This window comes from Bison bison, unplaced genomic scaffold, assembly GCF_000754665.1.
Source record: "Bison bison bison isolate TAMUID 2011002044 unplaced genomic scaffold, Bison_UMD1.0 scf7180017864472, whole genome shotgun sequence".
Classification (NCBI taxonomy): Eukaryota; Metazoa; Chordata; class Mammalia; order Artiodactyla; family Bovidae; genus Bison; species Bison bison.
Genome location: NW_011495033.1, coordinates 4,261,835 through 4,276,814, shown reverse-complemented (window position 1 = coordinate 4,276,814; position 14,980 = coordinate 4,261,835). Strand labels below are relative to the sequence as shown.

The 14,980-nt window shown below is 38.5% G+C and overlaps 1 protein-coding gene across 1 annotated transcript in view; it reads left to right on the top strand.

The window, feature by feature from the left end:
- Positions 1-14,681, top strand: part of NLK (nemo-like kinase) — a 128,735-nt gene extending 114,054 nt beyond the window's left edge. Inside the window, exons 8-11 of the mRNA XM_010861441.1 lie at positions 2,315-2,401; positions 9,798-9,996; positions 10,915-11,008; positions 12,902-14,681. Coding sequence (XP_010859743.1) covers positions 2,315-2,401; positions 9,798-9,996; positions 10,915-11,008; positions 12,902-12,956 — 435 coding nt within the window. The 3' untranslated portion in view covers positions 12,957-14,681. The remainder of the gene's footprint in view (positions 1-2,314; positions 2,402-9,797; positions 9,997-10,914; positions 11,009-12,901) is intronic.
- Positions 14,682-14,980: the final 299 nt, after the last annotated feature.

Here is a 14,980-nt window from a genome sequence, read left to right as displayed (position 1 = left end):
ATTCCATGGACAGAGGAGCTATTGGGCTACACTCCATGGGGTTACAAAGAGTTGGACACGACTGAAGCAACTGAGCAGCAGCAGCTGAACTTCTACTTTTTCTCTTATTCAAATTGATTCTGTTGCACTTGAGGAGAAATATAAACTTCTTAGCATTGGCTCTACAGAGTGCAGAAAAAAAAAAAAAGAAAGAAATGCAGCATTTGTAGTATTGCATTTTTCCTGTGGAGCCAAAGCTAAGTTATTGATAGTTATCGTTCAGGAAAGGTACTGGCATGACTGAACTGACTCTTTTTCTCTGGGGCTCTTTTTAACATGCATATATAAACACAGAAAAGGAGAAAGCATACCAAATGACTGTTAAGGCTGAAATGAAACAGGATTATTTTTAATGTATCTGTTGGGGTGTACTTCTATAAAGAAAAATAATATTGGGGGGAGGGTGGATTTGTAATATTTCAGGTAGCCTTAAACATCCACTCTTGATTTTTACAAATTCCCCATCCCATATCCATTTGTCCTCCATTCATAAATTTTGCTTTCTAATTTGTCTTAGATCCTCTATTTAGTGGCCTCTAGAACTGCTTGTTCATGTTTTCCTTGCCCACCAGAGAGGTGTTAGTCATCTTTGTTGTCTCAGCATCTAGCCCAGGACCTGGCACTTCGTGGATGTCAGGATTAGCAGTGATGTTGGTAGGTAGGCAGGTCTGTACTGGAGTAGTCTAATGGATAAGAGAGCCAAAGCAAGTCACTTACCTCAGTCTGGTGATGGCAGAGTTAGAATTTGAAGCCACATCTTCTAGTACTTATTCCAGTATTTAGTATTCCCTTCCTTAAGCTATAACCTGCCTCCACCACAAAAATGGGATGAGGGGTAGATTCACTTTGAGAGTGGAAGGAAAAGAATTACTTATGGGGAGACATTTTGGTCAGTAAAGACTGACTGGAATTTGGCTGCCAGCCTACACAAATCAGTGAAAAAGAGGACAACTATTCAGTTAAACCAAGAATCAGAATCTTTCAAGAATATCAAATGACTTCATTTTACACAATAAAAAAATTCTTATAGAAAATATGTGTAAGTTAAATCATAAGTTAAAACCTCTTCCCCACACTCTCCACAACCCCCCTCCCTTCTCCTGACTAATACAAATAATTTTAGAGCTGCCATAGACGTGCATATTAACTCCTTGGTAAATGCACCAAGGAGTAATAGACTGGCCTACAAATATCTGAATGCCAGCTAAACGTGAGTTCTGTGAGCACAGTGCTCTTTATCTGTAGTAATCCTACCAAGTATTGTACAGTTAGAGCTCAACTTGAGAGAGTGTTTAGTCCAGCCTCCTCATTTTAGGGAACTGAGATTCAGACATGTTGATCTAGTTAGTGAAGTAGAACTCCCATCTCCTTTTATCTGCTGTTAACTCGTGATCCTAAAGAAAACATCTGTAAGGTGAATAATTACCCCCTGATGATTCTGAGGTGTCTTCTTGTTCTTGTTGGATTTTCATACACGGCTTAACTGTTGCAAGGAGGCAGATACATAGAATACTTGATGCTAGTAGTTGTCACAGCAGGATTCTAAGGCTGTGATCAAGACACAAGGGACCTTTCAGTGTTACTTGCGTGAGAGACAGAGCAGTGACACCATTCATCTGCCAAGCAGCAAAATAACAGCTTCATAAGCTCTGTGGCTTATAGGCTCGTTAGAATCATCTCCCTGCCTGCAAAAGGGTTAGATATGGGTGTGTGGATATGCCTGCCACTTATTAATACAAAAGACAATTATTGAGTGAGTAATCAATGCTAAAGGCAGTATGGCTGGAACCAGCAAAAGCAGTGTCATACTTTCTTAGAAGACTCTGTAAATCCCTGAGTGTCCTTAAGCTCCTCAGCGTTGTGGCAACTTCATGGTAATGTTGACATAAGACATCGTTCACATGCTTGCACAGTTTACTTGCAAGTGGCCAAGGTTGTAAATCTTTTCTCCCATCCCTCGGCATGTTTGGTCTCCCCTTGCCAAAGCGTGTATAATATAAGGCTAATGGGGTTTCATATTTGCAGGATTACCTTTCAGTTTTCATAGGCTCTTTTGTGCTCTGACCTTCAATGGGTAATCATGCAATATAAAATATGCACCGAAAGTCAGTTATTGCTTTTGAAGACTGGTTAATGAGGGGAATACTCATCTCCTTTGAGTTGAGATTTCTCTGCACACATCTTTAGAGCTGGGTACTTGTCATAAATTGGCTGTATTCCACATCTACTTACACAAAGACTCACTCACATATTTGAATTCTTTATTTTTTTGCAGCCATCTCTTCCTGTACTTTATACCCTGTCTAGCCAGGCTACACATGAAGCTGTTCATCTCCTTTGTAGGATGTTGGTCTTTGATCCAGTAAGTAGTGTTTGTTTTTATGTTATTTTAATGAATTAAAAATGTGTTCTAAGAAAAACATCCTGGCTTTGAATAGATGGGCAATGTAAATAATGACTTTTTAAAAGATAACTCATGTAATTGGGGCCTGAAGTTTATCATGCTCCCCCATCACAAAGAAGTTCGAGTAGTAACACATAATATTAGGTGAAGAGAGATAAGGAAGGGCATCATCTTTATTTATCTCAATATTTGTAAAAGGAGTTTGACACCAGTCTGAATTAGGGGGAAAATTTTTAACATTATTTGAAAAAAATCTGCCCATTGTATTGCATAAGGAAGTGTTTACTCTGGGTTTTCAGTTCAGTCGCTCAGTTGTGTCCAATTCTTTGCGACCCCGTGGACAGCTTGCCAGGCTTCCCTGTCCTTCACCAACTCCCAGAGCTTGCTCAAACTCATGTCCTTCGAGTTGGTGATGCCATCCAATCATCTTATCCTCTGTCATCCCCTTCTCCTCCTGCCTTCAGTCTTTCCCAGCATCAGGGTCTTTTCCAGTGAGTCAGTTATTTGCATCAGGTGGCCAACATATTGGAGCTTCAGCTTCAGCATCAGTCCTTCCAGTGAATATTCAGGGATGATTTCCTTTAGGATGGACTGGTTGGGTCTCCTTGCAGTCCAAGGGACTCTCAAGAGTCTTCTCCAACACCACAGTTCAAAAGCATCAATTCTTTGGCACTCAGCTTTCTTTATGGTCCAATTCTCACGTCCATACATGACTATTGGAAAAACTATAGCTTTGACTAGACAGACCTTTGTTGGCAAAGTAGTATCTCTGCATTTTAATATGCTGTCTAGGTTTATCATAGCATTTCAAATGGTGGCTTTTCTAAATGCCATTTCTAGACTTGACTCCTCTGGAACAAAGTTCAGTTCTTCATTTATTCATTCATCTGAAGAATATTGATCACATCTGTGCCAATAACTGTTGTCAAAGAAGACTTTTTTAAATGAAAGCATTTAGAAAATTTTACTTGCCAAGAGTACATGGAAGTCACCAAATACAAAACACAACAGATAAAGGGAAAAAATACCCACAAAATTACCAGTTAGGTTTACACTGCTTTGTTCACAGTGAGAAATAGCAACTTTGTCACCTGATTATTAAATCCGCAAAGGTTAGAACAAAGATTAGGGATAAAAATGATTTGTTAGTCCAAGTCTGTAGGAAACAGAGTTCTTTTATTTGGAGAACCAGAATGCTAGCAAGGTCATGCTCAAAATCCTCCAAGCCAGGCTTCAACAGTATGTGAACTGAGAACTTCCAGATGTTCAAGCCAGATTTAGAAAAGGCAGAGGAACCAGAGGTCAAATTGCCAACATCTGTTGGATCATAGAAAAAGCATGAGAATTCCCAAAAACATCTACTTTGCTTCACTGACTACACTAAAGCCTTTGACTATGTGGATCACAACAAACTGGAAAATTCAAGTGATGAGAATACCAGACCACCTTACCTGCCTCCTGAGAAACCTGTATGCAGGTCAAGAAGCAACAGTTAGAACTGGACATGGAACAGCAGACTGATTCCAAATTGGGAAAGGAATACATAAAGGTTGTATATTATCACCCTGCTTATTTAACTTATATGCAGAGTACATCATGCAAAATGCTGGACTAGATGAAGCACAAGCTGGAATCAAGATTGCTGGGAAGAATATCAACAGCCTCAGATATGCAGATAACATGACCCTTAGAGCAGAAAGTGAAGAGAAACTAAAAGAGCCTCTTGATGAAGGTGAAAGAGGAGGAGAGTGAAAAAGCTGCCTCAAAACTCAACATTCAAAAAACAAAGATCATGGCATCTGGTCCCATCACTTCATGGCAAATACATGGGGAAACAATGGAAACAGTGAAAGACTTTTACTTTCTTGGGCTCCAAAATCACTGCAGATGGTGACTGCAGCCATGAAATTAAAAGATGCTTGCTCCTTGGAAGCTATGACAGACGTGGACAGTGTACTAAAAAGCAGAGACGTCATTTTACCAACAAAGGTCTGTCTAGTCAAAGCTATGGTTTTTCCAGTAGTTATAAATGGATGTAAGAGTTGGTCCATAAAGAAGGCTGAGCACCAGAGAACTGATACATTTGATCCGTGGTGTTGGAGAAGACTCTTGAGAGTCCCTTGGACAGCAAGGAGATCGAACCAGTCAATCCTAAAGCAAATCAATGCTGAATAATTATTGAAGGACTGATGCTGAAACTCCAATACTTTGGCCACCTGATGCAAAGAACTGACTCATTGGAAAAGACCCTGATGCTGGGAAAGATTGAAGGTAGGAGGAGAAGGGGACAACAGAGGATGAGATGGTTGGATAGCATCACCAATTCAATAAGCATGAATTTGAGCAAACTCTGGGAGATGGTGAAGGACAGGGAAGCCTGGCGTGCTGCAGTCCTTGTGGTCGCAGAGTCAGGCACAACTAAGTGGCTGAACAAGAACCAATCACGGAGTGATCAAGTTATTTCTATCACATCTCCTGGTACAAAGTGGATTTTTGTTGGGTGTTTTCCTTTTGTTTACTTTGGTATGTGAGGTTCTTAGTGATCAGGAAGCAAGACAAAGTGGCAGTTCTTTCGCACAGTCCCTCCTTGTGGTCAAATTCCTGCCATTGAGGACAGTTTCAGCCACATAACTTGCTGAATGAGCTGGTGATTTAGTGTCATTAGTTTGATATTTTATTTGGCAAGTTTATGTGTATAGCTTTCACAGGAGATTTTGATTAATACATAAAGACCTTTTGTATGGTTAACAAAACTAGAGGCACATGGATTTCAGGTTTCAGAGGTAATTTTTGTCGTCCATCGAGGATTTTCTAAAGGCCCTGAGGTTAAATTTACTTTTATTTGTCAAGTATATGTTACTCTCTTTATTCTACTTAGATTAGGAATGAGTAACCATGTAATTGACCTGTCCCAGGTTTTACCTGCAGTTCTTGTAGCTGTAGGGTATCCTCTTTCTCTGAGATCCCACGTTTATTAATGACTGTGACCTGCTGAGAGCTCGTAGTCTTTACAGCCCTTAGGGTCCTTTTCCTAAGCCACAGAGTGGATGCCATGCTCATCTCCCCAGAGGCCTTTCAGATACCAGTTCTGCATGTGAAATGTAGTCCTTATTCTTCAACAGTGGGATTGTCACACTTAATTAAATGAAACTTCTGGTGTGGTCATAGTTACAAATTAGATTTATCTACAATAAGGAGGTTTGATTTATCTAATAAGGAGGACAGGGTCTTACTGAATTTAGTTTATGAATGATTTATTAGGGATTCTTTTCTTTGTAGTTATGAGAGTTCTGTATCTAGCTTAAAGAATGTTTCATTCTGATTTTATCCTGTTAAATTTGAGAGTTAATGATACATTAGAAAGAAAGAAATGAGATTTTAAAAAAAGCCATTAAAATAGAACATTAACCATAATTAAATAAGTTTATTTAATCCATTTAGTCTGAAGTAGTTAATTCTTATTTTGTTGATCTTGGGTTAAGCAGTCTATTACCTCACTTCTGCTCCTTGTGGCTGTCTGTAGTGATGATAAGCAGCTGTACCCATGAGTTTGTACCCCAGAGATGACAGTTAGGAGTACCTGATGACATTTCTTTACGGAGATCCTTGTGATGGTTCATATGGAAGACTCAACTCCTGATCTTTATCTTGTAGCAGGAGCCTTTAGGCAAATATAAGGAAAAAGCAGAAACAACCAGGGGATGATAAGATGAAAAGGTGCTGGTTCTTTTATTATAATAATACCAACAATACTGAAAAGGATGGAGTATAATAAATAATTTTTAAAGATGTAATTAACTATTACCTCAAAATAGTGAAGACATTAAACAAATCTCCAGAGACCTTAATTTATCTAAAGACAATAAACAGTTATAAGCAATATTTTTAAAGTGTAACAATAATTATTAGGAATTTAGATAATTATTCACTTTTTTCTCTTGATGAACAAAAGCATATCTGTTATCTTAACACACACATCTTTCTTTCATCACACATTCTTCCATGCTTTTTAAATACATATGTACTTTAACCCAAAGGTATTTGCCATCTTTTTTTAACTTTGTCGATGGCTGCTTAATAATATTAAGAGCCTAAGTATATTAAAATTATGTTGCCCATATATCCAAAGACCACATATTAACTCAATATTAGTAAGGTCTTAATGTTAACTAAGAATTAGGAGTTTAAATTTTAAGTTGACTCATTAAGTCTTTAGAATTTTTAGCATACAAAAAACTAATTTCTTTTTAGAAACACATTACCTATTATCATTTATCTAATTTAGTTGAACATATAATTTTTCCAGTAAGAAAAAAATTCAAAATGATTAGGCTTTTTATGAGGGAAAAAAACCTAAGATTTATATAAACCAGAATATTGTATTAGCATTATTTGTACATGACAGTAAAATCAGAAAGAAAACAGGTGGGTGTTTTAAAATTTTTATTAACTATTAACTCATACTGATTTGTCCAAAGAGTCATCTTGTATACAATTATTAAAACCTTTAAGTTGTTTATGAGAAGTATTTTGCTTACTTTGTGGTCTAGGAATTAAGTAATAGTATTATTTTAAATAATTTTAATTTATTATTTTAAATAATTAAAATAATCTCACAATTAAAGCTTTTTTAATCTTTGAGTTACAACTTGAGCAAGAAAAAATTTCTAAAGAGCCAAAATACTTCATTCATAGGGAAGAATAATGTTTTTATATCTTTCCGTTTCTTTTTATAGTCTTTAATATTGTTATTGTTTCTAAAAGCCAGTTGCAATAGGAGTTTGCTCCATTTGATTTTAAGAGATCTCATAATATGATGTATTAACTCCTCTCAGAAGTATACAAAGTACATCCATTTATATTTGTAAAATGGAAAATTTTATCACTCTTATTCAAAACTTAGAAGAGCCAATTTTGATAAAGCAACAGAATCTCATAAAAACAAGTATCCATACCTATTACAAATGTTGATCAAGAAACAAGATGTAATTACAACATAGAGGACATAATTATGCAACATCAGATACTTCAAAAGAACATCACTATTAAATCTGAGAAGTTTTGTGATTTTTTTTTTTCACTTCAGTTTTACAGGATAGTTTTTCAGTGTTCATACCCCTTACAAAGTGACAGTCTCCTTTCTTTAACTTTGTTCCAGAAGTCCCAAAGAGACTTTAATTTGTTTAGAGAAATGAAAATTGATCATTGCATGCTAGGGATTTGATTTACTTTTTGTTCAAAGGCTTTTCTTTTGTAAGATGAGACACTTCAGAGGACCCGAGCCTAGTGCACACAGAACATACAACACAGAGAGCATGCCATCCATAGTTAGAACATACAACACAGAGAGCATGCCATCCATAGTTAGAACATACAACATACAGAGCATGCCATCCATAGTTAGAACATACAACATACAGAGCATGCCATCCATAGTTAGAACATACAACATACAGAGCATGCCATCCATAGTTAGAACATACAACATACAGAGCATGCCATCCATAGTTAGAACATACAACATACAGAGCATGCCATCCATAGTTAGAACATACAACATACAGAGCATGCCATCCATAGTTAGAACATACAACATACAGAGCATGCCATCCATAGTTAGAACATACAACATACAGAGCATGCCATCCATAGTTAGAACATACAACATACAGAGCATGCCATCCATAGTTAGAACATACAACATACAGAGCATGCCATCCATAGTTAGAACATACAACATACAGAGCATGCCATCCATAGTTAGGAAAACACCAGAATCTCTCCAGGTATGCATCTGAAATTTTAGGAATACCAGAATCCCCAGACAGACAAGACTAACAGTGAAACCAGATTCCATCTGCTGGTTCACAGCTGACAGGGACCCAGTTTCTGACATCTGCCACCTGACAGAAATGGTTGTATGATAAAACCCAGATTCAGTCACTGCTGCCACCAGTTTGGACATGATCAGCCATGCTCACTCAGAAACAGAAATAGACTTGGCCAGTAACCAGTGGGCAAAAGCCAAAGAGCTCTCAACCCTGCACGTGAGCCTGGCTGGAGCCTGAGTCCTGGTGGACTCAGAGGGGTCCAGGCAAGGTGTACTGGCCTGTATTTTTTGGTTCTGACAGTAGACCTTGATCCCAGCGGAGCCTCTGGGAATAGTTGGACTCATTTAGGAAAAAAGAAAAGGTTTAGTTGCTAAGCATGTTAGTGTGTCAGACTTCAGAAGGGCTGTCACCAAATAACAAAACACAAGCAGCAGCAAAAGGAACAAAACTGGGTTGTAAAGTTCACATTCAACTCTTCTTGGTAGAGCAACAGCCGATTTCTGTTGTTAGCATATCCGAAAAGGTCATGACATGGCTTTTTAATATTAGCATAGCAAAAAATCAGAGATAACGTGTTTTTCTAGGGAATCCAGGTTTAGGGAAATATTTAATGTTCTGTTATTTGAGGGGCCAGAATCAGTTGGAGGATCCAATTATTTTGGATTTGAATGCAAATGGTTTTCTCTTTTTCAGTTGTGTTGTGTGGAAGCAGGGCTAAGGGTCAGTTTGTGTTCTCCTCTCTACTACTGAGTCATCCTTAAATCTTTTAAAATCTACTTTGTCTCAGTAGTACTGACATATCCACTGAGCTATAAGAAGGGACAGCTTTATTCTTTTTTCATGGAGAAGCAAGTTTAAAAGTTTATGGTGTATGTAACTGGAAACCAATACACTCAGTATTCTGATCTGAAGTGCCAGAAAACCCCAGGCTGCTGATACGCACACTGGGATGGATATCAAAACATGGCATGCAGGCTATTAGCTGTTGCCTAACCCCAGCAGCTTTCAGTCAGGCTTTTGCTCAAGTTGATTTGGTGTCCAGGAGGATAAAAGTTTCAAGCAGCTTTGTAAAACTGCCACCATGATCACATCTCTTCTAAGTGCTGAAACATATTTAGAAAATACAACTGTTACTTAAAATGTAAATGTATCCCTTCCAAAGCATTGCATATTTAAATATCATGATATTTATCATTTTTGACCCTGCACACATCCATTTAAAGGTAGGAAACTTTTCAGGATTTTAGCAGAAAGTCATTTCTAAGTGCTTTCTGGCAGAATGTGGTGGTTTATAACAGTAGCTTCTTGTCTTACATCAAAAACTCCCTCTACTGCTATATTACCTGCCTCAAAAGTCAGCTGTCCTCTTACCCTCAACCATCTGCAGCCACCCCTCTATGCAGGATGTACTGTAAATTAAGTGTAAGTGGTATAAAGCAGCCACTGTGGCTCATGAAAGATCCTATATGGACAGTTGTGTTTATCTGTAGTGTTGATGTGCTGGTCTCTCAATTTGATTTCAGTCCAAAAGAATATCCGCTAAGGATGCCTTAGCCCACCCCTACCTAGATGAAGGGCGACTACGATACCACACGTGTATGTGTAAATGTTGCTTTTCCACCTCTACTGGAAGAGTTTATACCAGTGACTTTGAGCCCGTCACCAACCCCAAATTCGATGACACTTTTGAGAAGAACCTCAGTTCTGTTCGACAGGTTAAAGGTAAGTGTGTTTTTTGGCTTTCCGCCAGGTGGGATGACTATAACATTTTCTGTTATGTGACTGTGGAAAGCTGAGGTCTGGATGGCGATCAAAGCTCCTTTATGTGTTTATTTTTAAAAACTTGCATATAGCCGTTTGTCCAGAGTATATAAGCCAAGAAAGCTATGTGTGTTATAAAAACATTGATTTTATATCCAAGGGAAGGTCTGGCAGAGGAATGAACATTTTGTTCTTGTTTTTAGAGCTGACTTACTATGACTCAATATATTTAATATGTATTCACTCAGTGTGATTGCATGGAATGAAACATATTGGACTTTTTTATATAACATGCAGAGCTTTAAAAAGAATAAACAGCCACTGAGGGAATCATTCCTTAGATGATGACAAGAAGAGGATTTCTGATAGTCTAGTCATAAAATATCCTGACACAATCTCCTACTGGGGTGGGGGTTAATGACATCCAAAATTCTGAGTGGTTTTAAGTGTCTGCTCTAGGACATTTTAGAAAAGAATTGTCCCCAAGTGACCAGCCTGAAACTATGTACCTAAATACCAACTCAAGTTTTTTAAGTGATTTTCAAAAAGGCAGTAATTACCAGCAGTTTAGAAGAGCTCATTTATAATGCTAACCCAGCAGAGGCACTCTCGACTTTATACACTATTTTGCACCTCCCACGGGTGGGATTTCCAGCCCCTGTAACGCCACTTGGGAGGGTTGGCCTGCATTCAGCAGCACCTGTCGCTTGGTTTCAGGAAAGTTCCACTGAACTCTGCCTGAGAGATGACGTGTGTGTGTTTGATTTAACTAAACCACTAGGAAATGCTGTTCAGATGCTGACTAGACTTAACCCATGAATCCACTGCTCCCAGGCCTGCGAATTGGCATGGGTTGTATGATGTTTGTTTTCTCCACAGAAATCATTCACCAGTTCATTTTGGAACAGCAGAAAGGAAACCGAGTGCCTCTCTGCATCAACCCTCAGTCCGCTGCTTTTAAGAGCTTTATTAGGTAACTGTGTGTAACTCTTAACTTCCTTGTTAGGATTGAAAGGGTGCCATTGTGAGTTTATTATTCAGCATATTTCTTGTTTTATTTAGATTAGTAACATGAATAAAAGGTCCAACAGAAAGTTTCTGAGTTTTGGCTTTAGTCAAAAGCACATGTAAAATGTGAAGAACATGTGTTTCCACTCTCGCTTCAGCTCACTGTGGTTGCCTTGGCAGTTTTTCCCCAGATGACCATTATGCTGCCTGATCAAGTGCGTGGGGATCGTCCTTCTGCAGCAGCCACTGTCCTGCAGTTGGACGTGGTCACCTCAGTTCCCAATACCATCCCCACCACCCTAATGATAACTGCAAGCAAGAAAATCATATTTTATAGGTGGACCGCTGATATATCCTCTTTAGAAGAGAAGCCAACAGTCTGATTGGCTCAAGAGCTATAAGCCTCCTTTAGAACCTAGCAAGCCTCATTCTCTGTTTGTCCTTTCCTTCTTCTTTTCCTTGAGTCCTTGTATCAATCATGGTCCATCAAGAGAAAGAAACCCACCTAGTAATACGAACAGGGAAAATTAATAACAAGCATTAACTAGGAAAAGATGGCTAACAACTCAAAGGCGTGGAAGAGGATGCTGAGGAGTCCGAAGTAGCAAATGCAGAAAAGCAAGGACTCCCTCTGGACCAAGGGAGAGCGAACAGAGAGAAACTGAGAACTCAGAGGAAGCCCCTCCACGCCAGGCTATTAAGATTTGGACCTCTTTGGAGAGTAGCTAGCTGCCACAGGAACACAGCATTGAGGATGGTGAAGAAACTTTTCAAAAGGGGTGGGCTGAGCTAGTGCATCACAGAGCCTGCTGGGAGCAGAGAAAGTTTGGGTAGACCAAAGCCTCCCCCGCCCCCCACCCCAGAAGAAAGGCACCCCGGAACCTGGAAGGAAAGCAGCTTCCTAACGCCATGGCCCTGCAGCGCCCCTCTAGCGCCCTCTGTTGACAAAGGCTCACGTCAGGCCGGGCGGCAAAGGAAAAAGGTGCACAGGTCTGGCTGGGGTATCACAGAGCAGTGTGTCTTTGATCTGAGAGGCCATGCTCTTCTGCCCTTCTCCCACTCCTTTTTCCTCTCCTCCTCGCTTCTCTTTCCCTTCCCCTCACACTTCCTCCTTTTAAGTGGCCTGGATATAGTGTTGAAGGGGATTGAATTTACTGAACCAAGGTCAAGAATTTTTTAAGTCCTCTCTCATTCTTTCCATGTATGCTTCCGTAGAAAGAAGGAATGAAGTTGCATTTTTACTTCTCTATGGTTTTAAATTACTTTGTTTTAAATTTTTCCCTAAGAGTCAGTGACCGAGTCAGTCAGGTGTTTTAATGCCTTTCAGGTGCAAGTTATTCATTATCCTGGCCCCGAGGAAGCAGGGTGACACCAGCTGCCTCGAGTCTATAATCTTAGTTGGCAACATTAGACAGACCTGTGAAATAACCGACAAAACAGATCTGCAGATAACAAGTGCTAAATGATTATCAATTAAAACTTGATAAAAGAATGCTTATGAGGCTCATTCAAAATAGGTCCCTGCTTAAAGTCACCTTATTTTGAGAAGCTACTTTTAAATGGATAATTCTGTATCCTTTAATGTTATTTTCCCAGTTGATTATAGGATTATTTATAATAGCTTCCATTCGTATTATGAAGTAGGCACCGTGGAAAGCACTTTGCACAGACTGTCTCATTTGTTCACCCCCATATCCTCTGGAGGTGGACAGATGCACTGTTAAAGAAGTGAAACAAAACCCCAGAAGTGGACTTGATCCTTTTTTTTTTTTTAAGAGGAAAAGGGGGAAACAGGCAGCAGTGAACTGCCCTTTTGTGGTGCTTACAGCCGGCTCACCGTATCTCTGTTCTCTTCCAGTTCCACTGTTGCTCAGCCGTCTGAGATGCCCCCATCTCCTCTGGTGTGGGAGTGACGGTGGAAGATAATGTACTACTGAAGATGTTATGTAGCTCTCCACTGGAGTCTGGGATTTGCAATTCTGGAGGTTAATCATGCTTGTACTGTAATTTTACTAATGAAGTTTTAAATTAACAACCACTACTTGTATGATAGGAATAATATTTAGAAATGTTACTAGACTTTTAATCTTGTAAAGTGGTTGTGCTTTTAGAAGAAAAAATATTTTACCCAGAGTTGCACATGTTTTATGAATTTAGTGCAGCTGTTATGGCTCACCTCAGAACAAAAGAGAATTGAACCAAATTTGGGAGTTTGGGGTTTTTGTGTTTGTTTTTTCTTTTTTAAAAATATGAAGTGAGATTGTTCACACACACACACAAAGGACAGTCATACATTTTGATATTTGAGCCATTCCTGAAAATTTGGGGTTTTCTAAAACAAAAGAATCTAGAAACCTTGCCTGCGACCAATCATGGAGCCACGTGAGCTGATCGTGGCTGCACCTGGGGGGGTGGGGGAGGGGGGCATGCCACCTAATGATCAAGCCCTATAATTAGCTTCTCATTAGCGCCGTGCCGGTGATGTGTGCTGTCTAAAATCCAATGTTGTGGGTAGAGAGAATGAGTTTGTGACTAGGAGAGACTAAAACTTCTGTTTTCCTTACCCAGTATAAATATATATATATATATTTAATCTATTTTTATTAGAAGTTTTTCTGCTCTTTCTTACATAAAAGAATCCCCAAGCATGCATCTTTCATGTGTGTAAATAATTCATTTCTGGGCTAATTTCAAAAGAATCCCAACATTGCTGTATAGAGAGAGAACTAGCTTGCACATTTTAGGTCTGTGAAATTTTGTGAGACTTTTCCTGCACTGGACAGTAAAAAAAATAAAGATAAAAACAAATTAAAAAAAAATTTTAAGCCACAAAAAAAGGCACATAGGGAATTATGTCAAATGTGTTTGTGTCCTTAGGCAAAGCTGTGGGAGTCTTGAAATGTCACAGTAGTAAATAACTTATTACTTTTTGACAAATTCTTGTTTCTGTTGGAACACTGAATTCCTCTGTGCATATGTATATATGAATACAAATTGAAGGCCTCTACCTCCTGGAGTTATACAACTTGGCTTGTTTACCTCCACATGCTGATGATGACTATTTTTTTTTTTTTTAAGTTCAATGTGGAGACTTGAAACTTGAATGTCCCTTCCAACTTTTATATTAAAAATAAAAAGACAAGAAAATTGAAGATCGTTTTTCACCTGTACAAGGAATACTAATGGATCGTCTTAAAATTGGTCTAGGAAAAAACCTTGGTGTGTGTTATGGACAATTAACTGTTAAAGTTATTGTAAGTTATCTGTATTTAGCAGAGTATTTTCATCTTGAGTGATTTGAGCTGAATTTGAAGACTATTAATAAGTTATGTTTGGAAGTTTTAACTTCAATGAAGTAATTATTTGCTGTGAAAGAAACAAACATTGAATTACTAAACAAAGATGGTGCAATATCTTTGTTTTCTTTTTACGAGGCTCCTGAGAATCAACCCAACTGAAGCATTTCAATTCACTTGAATGAGAAACGTGTTTAGTATCAAAAGAGCCCAAGAAGACACTGGTGTGAAAGGTACAATCTCAGAGGTTGGTCAATTACCGTGGCACACTTACTGGTCACTTTGTACAATGTAGATTTGAAGTACAGTGGTGAAAACATTAAATGTGACATTTGAAAAAGATGTGTCAGCCGTTTTATTTCAGTTCCTTTATTTTCTCTTCAGTATAGCCTGCAGCCTGCATTTGCAAAGTTTTGAGACGTTACCTGTTTATACTTCCATTTCAATTTTTGAGAAAATTAGTTGTGGGGTGTTTTTTTTTAACCTTCTCAGAGACTTTAGATTGCCAAAAACATAACTGAAAACTTATTAACTGATTTCAGAGATACTGTTTATATGCAATTTGAACATCTTTCCAGACCTTAGAGTCTATCTAACCCAGTGGTTTTTGAACTTTTCTTAATCCTATTTTCATGTGAAAT